Here is a 10,594-nt window from a genome sequence, read left to right as displayed (position 1 = left end):
AAAAAAAAAAAAAAAAAAGGTAAGACTACCTCTAGTCTTAATGCTCCTCTGTCTCTTCATCACTCCTTCCCTGCTGTATCCTACTCTAGTCACCTGGATTTCTCTCCCTAAATTCTGCCACAGAGTTGCCTGCACCTGTGCCTTTGCACATTATTCCTCCTTGACTAGAGTGCTTTTCCCCCTCTCTTTGCCTGGCAAGCTTTTACTTAGTAGCTTTCAACTAGGGACAGCTTTTCCCTCTGGAGGACATTTGGCAGTGTGTAGAGACATCTTTGATATGATATGGATGGGGTGTGGGGAGATGGGATGGGGAGGGAGTTCAAATGGCATCTAGTAAGTAGAAGCCAGGATGCTGCTAAACATCCCACAGTACACAGGACATTCCCTCCCCCTACTCCACCAAAGAATCATCTGATCCAAATGTGAATAGTGCTGCAGTTGAGAATCTCTGCTCTTACCTGTCCTTCCAGATGTCATTTTAAGGCATTGCTGCTTTCAGGGAGCTTCCCATTCCCAGAGAAGTTGTTTTCCCCACCTGTACAATTTTTGAATATGTTTCATCCTTTTCACTGCAGCACTCACTACCTGGTGGGCTCCTTGAGAGGAGAGAGTAACTCTCACGCATCTCTGGGTACCCAGGTTAGAGCAGGTGCTCAGGAAGATCTGGATGGTGCAGGCTTCGCTCCCCAGAGACCATCAGCCCTCAGGGTTTATTGGGAAGGGGACACAGGAAGAAGAATGCATTGGTTCATCCCCTCTTAAGGATCCCAGGATTAACATCCTAACTTAGTTATGTGTTCTGTGATTAGGCTGATGGTCTAGAAATGCTATAAATGACTTGAGGCACATGGGAGGATGAAGGCTTTAGACTTTGCAGAATTGAGAAAGTCTTTAATTATTATTATTATTTTTTTTTAAGTTTTTTGAGACAGAGTTTCACTCTGTTGCCCAGGCTGGAGTGGAATAGTGTGATCTTGGCTCACTGCAACCTCTGTCTCCCAGGTTCAAGCAATTCTCGTGCTTCAGCCTCCCTAGTAACTGGGATTACTGGCGTGCACCACCACTCCTGGCTAACTTTTTTTTTTTTTTTGAAACAGAGTCTCACTGTCACCCAGCCTGGAGTGCAGTGGCATGATCTCGGCTCACTGCAAGCTTTGTCTCCTGGGTATACGCCATTCTCCTGCCTCAGCCTCCTGAGTAGCTGGAACTACAGGCGCCCGCCACCACGCCCAGCTAAGTTTTTGTATTTTTGGTAGAGACAGGGTTTCACTGTGTTAGCCAGGATGGTCTCAATCTCCTGACCTCGTGATCCGCCCACATTGACCTCCCAAAGTGCTGGGATTACAGGCGTGAGCCACCATGCCCGGCCAATTTTTTGTATTTTTTTGTAGAGACAGGGCTTCGTCATGTTGCCCAGGCTGACCCAGAACTCCTGGCTTCAAATGATCCACCTGCCTTGGCCTCCCAAAGTACTGGGATTATAGGCATGAGCTACTGTGCCCAGCTGCGAAAGTCGTTAGTACCAGGTTAGAGTAACCATTTTTCTCCCTTTTAGAGTCTCTTCTCCTTCAAGTCCGTGGTTCTGGTGGAGCCCGACTGAGCACTAAGGATCCTTTGCCCACCATCGCCTCCAGAGAGGAGGTTGAAGCTACTAAGAACCATGTTCTAGAGACCTTCTACCCCATATCACCTGTCATCGATCTTCATGAATGCAATGTTTATGATGTGAAAGATGACACAGGTGAGGATCAATGTCTTGGACTTTCAGGCAGTGTGGAGGAGAAGGACATGCTTTATCTGGAGGGAAAGGATATACTAAGAACTTGCTAGGTGCTAGGCACCTCGTGTGTATTACCTATCTCCTAGGATCCATGTGGCCCCATGAGACAAGTACTATTGTCTCTATTTCGTAGGCAAAGAAACTGCAACTCAGGGAGGTTAAGTGATTTGCTCAAAGGCTAACTTTACTTTTTACCTTGGAGAAGTAACTCTGTTACATCAGAATGGCTTGAGGGGCTTTTTTTTTTCTTCAACAAACTGTATCATTAGGCATTTGAGGGGCTTTTGACCAAGGCTTTTTCTTTATTCATAGGTCCCATGAAGGCACCCACTTTCTGTTTACCTTGTAAACTCTGGCCAACCCCCTTTAAGGACTGAGAATGTCCCATGGACATTGAAGGACCAAACATGCAGCAGAGCCACGCCTCCTCTAAGCTTTTCAGAGCCTACGCTATTTTCCCAGCCTTTTTTTTTTTTTTTTTCCTGAGATGGGGTCTCAGTCTGTCACCCAGGCTAGAGTGCAGTGGTGCAATCTCGGTTCACTGCAAGCTCCACCTCCCGGGTTCACACCATTCTCCTGCCTCAGCCTCACGAGTAGCTGGGACTACAGGCGCCCATCACCACGCCCGGCTAATTTCTTATATTTTTTAGTAGAAATCGGTTTTCACCGTGTTAACCAGGATGGTCTTGATCTCCTGACCTCATGATCCGCCCATCTTGGCCTCCCAAAGTACTGGGATTACAGGCGTGAGCCACCACGCCCGGCCGACTTGTTTTCTTTTTAATAATTACCACAGATTTCAAGTTATCTTTCTCCTAACATCACTGTCATCTGTGTGCCAGAATGAGAGAGAAAGGTGTGGAGTTAGAACTAGCTTGCAAGAAGCACCTATAACAGGTTGGCAGGCATTTTCTGTGAAGCGCCAAATAGTAACTATTTTAGGTTTTACAGGCCACATATGGTCTCTGTCACAGCTACCCAATAGTCATACGTAAATGAGTGAGTGTGGTTTAAAATGTTATTTACAAAAATAGGCAGCAGGCCAGATTTGGCCAGCAAGCTGAAGTTTGCCAGCCCCTGAGCTATAGTGATAGTATCCACCTTTGTTGAGTCTCTGTGTAGCACCTGTCCCTGGGCTAAGGCGAGGTGACTTTCCCCAGGCTTTGTGGCAGGCTGATGAATCCTTTCCACCCCTCCACATAATTGTGTCTCTTGCAGGATTCCGGGAAGGCTATCCTTACCCCTATCCCCATACCCTGTACTTACTGGACAAAGCCAATTTACAACGGGGCCGCTTTCAGCCAGATCAGCTGCAGGCCAAGATGATCCTGTTTGCTTTTGGCAGTGCCCTGGCTCAGGCCCGGGTCCTCTATGGGGTACGTATGTGAAGAAGACCGCTGAGCTGCTCTACGCCATGTTGGTCTCCTCCCTTAAGGTTATTGCTCAGAGGAAGAAAAGGGATGTAGGGGAACTGATTGCCTGACTGAGGAGTTTTAGGGAGGAGTACTTCAGCCCACCCTGTGGAGATGAGCCAACATCACTAGGGGCTGACTGCCTGTGCTTCACCTAAGTAGCTCACTTGACCACAGTAGCCCACATGTTTTACTGAAGTCCCCACTTTCCACGCTATGCCATAGAATTACAGGGAGGCCGTGCAGCTTATCCAGCATTACATAGCACTAAGTGAAGGAGATAGGACTGCAGGTAGGTCTGCCCCACTCTGAAGTCTTCAGTTATTTGTGCTGCAGCATGCTGCCTCTGTTCTTGTCGTGGCAGAAGTGGAGCACAGGTGGGAGGAAGTGGAGCAATAGAGATGGCCAAGCCCTGCCTGCCAACTCAGGATGGGTGCTGGGGACCCAAGATACTCCTTGGTGGTAGCCCCTGATCCTAAGAGGAGGTCTCAGGGACCTAGATGGTATGGAATACAGACTAACTTGTCACAGAGAGCTGTCCTAAGATGGGAAAAACCTGGCTCTGGGAGCAGAGGCCTCCAGGGAGGGGAGGGCTGTATGGTAGCCCTCAAGCAGGCCTGGGACACCAGATCCCTAGTTTGGGGTGTTGGGGTAGGGAGTTCATGAGAGCCACTGCTGGACCCCCAGGTCTTGTTTAGAGCCTGAGTCTTTTCTAGAGCAGGAATGAGGAAAAGTACTGTTTCCCATCTTATTTGGCCTAGGGGGAGTTGGAGAGCCATGGTTAGCCAAATGGATAGGGAGTGGAATGGGCCTTGCCCAGACTGAGCATCTGCTGGATACCACACATTTATTCAGGGTTTTTATTAACAAAAAATCAGTGGTTCGTTTGTAAAATATAGTCTTGATTAGCAGCAGGAGCATCATCTGGGAACTTGTTGAAAATGCATACTCTCAGACCTACCCCCAGAGCTGCTGAATCAGAAACCCTGGGGTTGGGGCCCAGCGGTCAGCATTTTAATAAGCCCCCCAGTGATGCTGCTACAAGCTCGAGTTTAAAAACCACTGAACTGGCCGGGTGCAGTGGCTTACGCCTGTAATCCCAACACTTTGGGAGGCCGAGGTGGGAGGATCACTTGAGGCCAGGAGTTGGAGACTAGCCTGACCAACATGGCGAAACCCCGTCTCTACTAAAAACGCAAAGATTAGCTGGGTGTGGTGGTGTATGCCTGTAATCCTAGCATTTTGGGAGGCTGAGGTAGGAGGATTAGTTGAGGCCAGGAGTTCAAGATCAGCTTGGCCAACATGGCAAAACCCCGACTCTATTAAAAATACAAAGATTAGCTGGGTGTGGTGGCATGCATATATAATCCCAGCTACTCAGGAGGCTGACGCATGAATATTGCTTTAACCCAGGAGGCGGAGGCTGCAGTGAGCTGAGATTGCACCACTGCACTCCAGCCTGGGTGACAGAGTGAGACTCTGCCTCAAAGGAGAAAAAAAAAAAAGACCACTGAACTGAAATTTCAGAACACGGCATTATTTAATCCTTGTAGTTTTTTAACCCCATGTTGCAGATGTCATTAGCTTCATTTTACAAGTGGTGAAACTGAGGCTCAGGGAGGCTAAGGAACTTGCACAGGGACACACAGCTAAGAAATTAGTAGCCGTCAGATCGTCATATGACCTTCTTGTGTCTTTCCAATCCTAGGACAATTGTCTTATTCCCATTCCTGAAGGCTCCGAGAGGTTAGGTTACTTGTCCAAGATCCCACAGCTAATGAGTGGGGAAGCAAAGCTTGGAACCATGATCTCTCCAGTTTTGAAAGATGTGCTACTCCCAACTCAGGCAGGAGAAGGAGGCAGAGATAGTCACAACCCTGGTCCCAGGTCTGCAGACTCAGTGTAGCCTCTGTGCCAGCTACTGCCATCAGAGCCTGGGTAGCAATGATACCACTAATTACCACCCAGTTGGGTAGGAGCGGAGGCCTCCTTCAGCCCCTCCAGGTACAAATTATTCCTGGGGATGTGAAGTTGAGCAATTATGGGAAGAGCCTTCATGTAAAAGGTAAAATTGCTGAGAAATTTATGTACTACCTGCAGTTTTATTGATCTGTAGAGGGAGATAAGAGTCAATACAGAATTCTCGGCTAACACTTACCGGTACTTTTCTTTTTATTTATTTTTCATGCAGCTAAGAACAGGTATTTCTAAGGCCAAAAGCCCCAGTGTGGCCCACACTGAGGTCTGACATTAGGTATTCCTAATGCCAGATTCAGCCCCAGTGGGGTGAACACAGGCAGCATTTTTGAATCAAGGATGGCCTGCTTCATGGGGCCTGCCTGTTGAATCTTCGTTCATTGAGTAGCAGTCACCAAACTGGATTGCTGCAAAGTCTCAGCAGGTCACCATACGATTTATCTCCCAAACTGGGACACCACTGAGAATAATGAGGTGCCACTATTAGATACACTGGGACACCAGGATTAAACCAGAACAACAGGGCTTTCAGTAACTTAATAGTATGGAGTCTGATCCCAAGTCATACCCCATGGGTGACCTGAAGCAAATTATACCACCTGTCTGAACCTCAGTTTCCTTATCTATTAGTGGGAATATACCTCTAGCTTTATGAGAGTAGAGGTGACCTGATGTAAAACTGGCAAGATGCCTGGCACCTGAGAGGCCTTCAGTAAATGATTTTAGGTATTACTCCTATTACCAAGTGGCAGTAACTAAAAGAGATCAGTAGCAGGAATTAACTGGTGAAATCCTGATGCTGGCATGGCTGGATGGATACTCCAGAAACATGGCCCATATTGAGTTGCAGTGTAAGCATGAAGCCCAGTGAATGTGACTGCCAGGCCCTTAGAAGCAAGGCAGGGACGTGGGGGAAGTGTGTGGTCTGGCATGAGCCTGTTTGGGTTCTACACCACCCATCTTTGTGATTTCAGGCAAGTCACTTTACCTCACCGAATCTCAGTTTCCTCATCCGTCAAATGGAGTGAGAACTGAATGAGATTACATCTATCCGTTGACCGTCCGGATTCACATTTGAGAGCTGATGTCACTGTGGTCCTCATCAAGTAACGCCAGGAGTTTGAGGGATTTCTGTCATTAACCCCCCAGCTGGCCTGCCTGAACTCTGGCTTGCCTGGAAATTGCCTCTCAGTGGCAGGAACTATTACTCTGATGTGCTCAAATAGAAGAGCAGGCACCCTGGGGCCATGAGGCACAGCCAGCCTGGGTGAAGGAAGGCCCGGCCCTGGACAGTGCCCTGAACTCTTCATTCTATTTTAATTGCCCCAAAGAGAAGCCATTCAGTGGACATAGGTGGACGTTGTAAAGGGCAGAACTAGAAGCTGCCTGGGCCGTGCTGTTCCTTACACTCCACAGCTTCTGATTTGTTTTCCTTTTCCCCTTTTCCTCTCAGAATGATGCCAAGGTCTTGGAGCAGCCTGTGGTAGTACAGAGTGTGGGCACAGATGGACGTGTCTTCCATTTCCTGGTGTTTCAACTGAATACCACAGACCTGGCCTCTAACGAGGGTGTCAAGAATTTGGCCTGGGTGGACTCAGACCAGCTCCTCTATCGGCATTTTTGGTGTCTCCCAGTCATCAAAAAGAGAGTGGTTGTGGTAAGTTGAGCCATCTCTCGCCTGACCCAGGAGGGCCCTGCCTCCTCCTACCTGGTGTGAGCCTCAGGTGGGATTGCCGGGGTGCTCTGTGAGTAGAGCCCTGGCCCTGGGAACTTCCCACCCAGGATCTCTGCCTGGAGGACTCCTTCAGTCCCGCCCCTACCTAAGGCCCTGCCCAGCGGTCCACTCCAGCTCCTGCTTCCCTTTGCACCCTCCAGCCAATCCAGTTCCTTGCAGCTCCCAGGGTGCTCTGCGGCTTCATTAGCTTTGGCCTTTGTAGATGCTGCTCCTTTTATCTAGGAGGCTTCTTGCCTTCTCCCCTCCCCATTAGTCTTTGTCAGGCTGTCCTCCACTTGTCCTTCCAGGTTTAGCATAAGTATTTCTTATTTTGGGAAACTTCTGACCACCACCGTCCCCATCCCAACCCTCACTTAAGTGCCTCAGGTGGGCTGCCCTGGCCTCCATATTCCCCCATCACAGCACAATCACATTGCTGTGCGTAGAATCTCTTCACGTTTTTTTTCTTCCACCAAACAGAACTCCAAGCTCCTAGATCCTTGAGGGCAGGGTCTGTGGGGATGCATTCATTTGTTTCATCCCACAGATACGGCGTTCCTCCTGTGGCACCATCACTGCTGCACCCCACTGCTCAGCTGACAGGGTCCAGGCCTGCTCTCTGTGTAGTGGGCAGTAGCAGTATCTAAATAAATTCCTGATAGAGCATCAGGCAGTGATATGCACCCTGGAGAGACCTATAGCAGGGTCAGGGACTGAGAAAGCGGAGTAGGGGTACTGCCTGCTCTGGGACCAACTAGGTCCCACACAGGCCTGAGTATGGGGTTGCTAAATGGAGTCGCTGAGCCTTTGAACATTCTCAGCAGGTCCGTTCTTGAACTAGTTCTCCAGCAGCTCAGTGCTGTTTCCACCTGAAATGCCTGTCGGGTCTGTGCCCTTTGCTTTGGCCCCGGACACCCTCAGTTCACCTGCATAGTCACAGCAGCCACCTCCATGCTCTCTGCTCTTAGTCACGTTTTCCCTCCTGACTCTGTGTCTTCAGGTTCTCTTCCCTCAGCCTCTCCCTTCCAGGATACTGACTCAGGGCTGGGCCTGTTGTGGTTTGGAGACAGCTCCTCCTCACCTCTGCAGTCTCATCTCCTGCCTCTCCACCCCTCAGCATTCGCCCTGGGCTCCAGCCCGATCTTGCTCTTCCTGCCTTCATTTCTTCTTCTTCTATTGCATGTGCTGGGCTTTCTGAAGTCTCCTTCGTTTTCTTTTTCTTTTTGCCCCATTCTGCTCGCCCTTCCACATATAAATGTCGGCGAGTTAGTCATTTCTCCCTGCTTTCTTCTTTTTCCTACTTCTGCAGTGGGGTCTGTCTCCTTTCATTCTCACTATTTGAACAGCTGACCATAAGCTCCTTGGGGACAGGAACCAGAGTGAAGTTACTGCTGTGTCTCTGTCTCCAGCAGAGGACATAGGCCCAGTAGAAAGAAAGCAGGTGCCCAATAAATGTGTGTGGAATGGGTGAGGGATGATTGTCCCTGGGATTAGAGAGGGCAACAGCCCATTTGCTCCTGGTGGTTGAAGTGAGAGGGCCTCGGGAGCAGAGCAGCGTCAACAGCTGTTTTGGCTGAAGGGGGCTGGGAATGCTTCCTGTCCTCCCAGCCTGCAGCCCCTCAACACCCCTTCTTAGTCCGAGAGAGAGAGACGATGTTAGAAAAAGAAAGTTGCTGTCCAGGCACTGAAGATTTACTTCAATCCAATCTTTGTTTTAATTGCTGTCGTTAAACCTAGTAGCAGGGTCCTAATGGACTGTGTTCTTTCCAGGAACCCGTTGGGCCAGTTGATTTCAAGCCAGAGACATTCAGAAAGTTTTTAGCTCTTTATTTGCACGGTGCTGTGTGAGCTGAGGACCCCTCTGAATCCTGAAACCCCTTTGCCTCTCTTCCACGGAAGAGGGCCTGGGTCCCGTGGAGCCTCAGTGCCCGTTTGGCCTGCTACTCTTGCTGACAATAAAGAGCCCTTGCGTTGCACTGAAGCCTGTGTTTGGTATGAGGGTGTCATCGGGAAGGGCCCCCACACAAGTCCAAGCCCTGGAGCCTGACCTGCCCCAGCTGAAGCCCAGCTCTGCCCTTGACCCATGTTGTGATCTTAGATAAGCATCTTCATCTGTCTGTTTCCATTTCTTCATCTGAAACCTGGGGCTAATGTGACTTACCTGGTGTTGAAGACTCCGGGTTACGTGTGTGTAGTGTCTGCCACATGGCAGATACGCTGATGGTCACTAGGTTCTTATGGCATTATTTAAATTGTGGACATATTCCACAATGACTGCAGAAAATCTCGCTAGACTATTTATGGTAGATTTCTCCCTTGTATCCTGGTTAATGGGGTGAGTACACCCCTGGTTCAGCTGGCCTCTGTTTGTCCAAATAATGTCAAGTCCTAATCTGTGCCAGACACTGCTGCCATGCCAAGCACCTGATACACAGCATCTTTAATCTCCACACACCCCTTACAAGGTAAATGTCATTTCCATATTCAAGAAAAATATTGCATGCCTAGCATGTGCTATGCACTGTTCTGGGCCCTAAGGAGAAAATACGGATAATTTAAGGTATTTGCCCAAGGTCACCCAGCTGGTGCTATAGGTCAGCTTCCCGAGAAAACACAGAGATTTTTATTTGGGGAGAACCTTTAGGACCAGAACCTGTGGAGAGTGAAGGCAGCAGCAGGTGGGGGTGGTGGGCCCAAGCTCAGTGTGGCTGCATCTGAGGCCTCACCCATGGGCACTCTGGAGCCACAGGCAAGGGAGTTGAGCCTTCTACAAACACCCCTGACCTGGCACCAGCCATTGGATATGTGCTGCTTCCCGACAGCGGGTGGGACCTTGGGCGAGGTGGCTTTGTTGGGCTGTAATTCCTGCTGAAGGACTGCTGAGAGCAGTTAGTGTGGGAACTTCCGGCAGCTGGAGGAGCTCTCAGCTAGGCAGTGGCAAAGTGGTGTCCAGCCTGTGTCTGCCTCCCAGGCTTGAGCTCTTTCCACTTGACAGCTTACTTTTTAGGCTTGAGGGATTACCAGGAAGAGCATCAAGGCACAGAGGACCATGGGTACGGGGAGTGACTGGAAGTGGGGAGGCCGGAGGCTTGGCTGGGGCTAGAGTGGCCAGCTTGGGAGGGGCCTGAACACCAAGCACCTCACCTTCCAGGGCAGCTGACCTTGGGCTCCGGGGACTCTGAATCCTGCTGCCCATTTTACTTTTTATTTTACAGACAGGAAACAATTATACATAAATGATAAAAGTTCAGAGTTCAGGGAAAAATAAGTGGATCCACCCAAGGCGGTCCCTAGCTAGTCCTTTTCCCTAAGGATAACAGAGCTTCGAGTTTCTTCCATGCTTTTGGTGAAAATGTGTATGTATCATAAGAACACACATATGTACATGACTGAAGAGTCATCCTATTTATAGCCTGTTCTGCCCTTCCTTTTTAACCTGATGTCTCCGGATCGTAGGCTCTTGCCACATCACCACATAGGATCTCTTCATTCTTTTGAGCAGCTATATTAGTATCTGTTGATGACGGTCCAGGTTGTTTCCAGTTGTCATTAGAAATAATGCTGCAGTGAGCATCCTCGTTCATGTATCTTAGAGTACTTTTGCCAGCAGAGCCATTGGGTAAGTTCCTAGCAGTGGAATTGCTGAGTCAAAGCTTTTTTTTTTAAAGAACACTCCGTTGGGAGTACAGAGGAGGAGCTGGCGGGATGGTG

The 10,594-nt window shown here is 49.2% G+C and overlaps 1 protein-coding gene across 1 annotated transcript in view; it reads left to right on the top strand.

Annotated features, from left to right (window-relative positions):
• Window positions 1–8,864, top strand: part of MRPL37 (mitochondrial ribosomal protein L37) — a 17,963-nt gene extending 9,099 nt beyond the window's left edge. Inside the window, exons 4-7 of the mRNA XM_017874518.1 lie at window positions 1,556–1,741; window positions 2,999–3,156; window positions 6,623–6,826; window positions 8,654–8,864. Of these exons, the coding sequence (XP_017730007.1) occupies window positions 1,556–1,741; window positions 2,999–3,156; window positions 6,623–6,826; window positions 8,654–8,731 (626 nt within the window). The 3' untranslated portion in view covers window positions 8,732–8,864. The remainder of the gene's footprint in view (window positions 1–1,555; window positions 1,742–2,998; window positions 3,157–6,622; window positions 6,827–8,653) is intronic.
• Window positions 8,865–10,594: the final 1,730 nt, after the last annotated feature.

Source organism: Rhinopithecus bieti, unplaced genomic scaffold (assembly GCF_001698545.2).
Source record: "Rhinopithecus bieti isolate Rb0 unplaced genomic scaffold, ASM169854v2 scaffold_7684, whole genome shotgun sequence".
Taxonomy (NCBI): Eukaryota; Metazoa; Chordata; class Mammalia; order Primates; family Cercopithecidae; genus Rhinopithecus; species Rhinopithecus bieti.
Note: the sequence above shows the minus strand (reverse complement) of the source record. Positions and strands in the feature narration are given on the sequence as shown.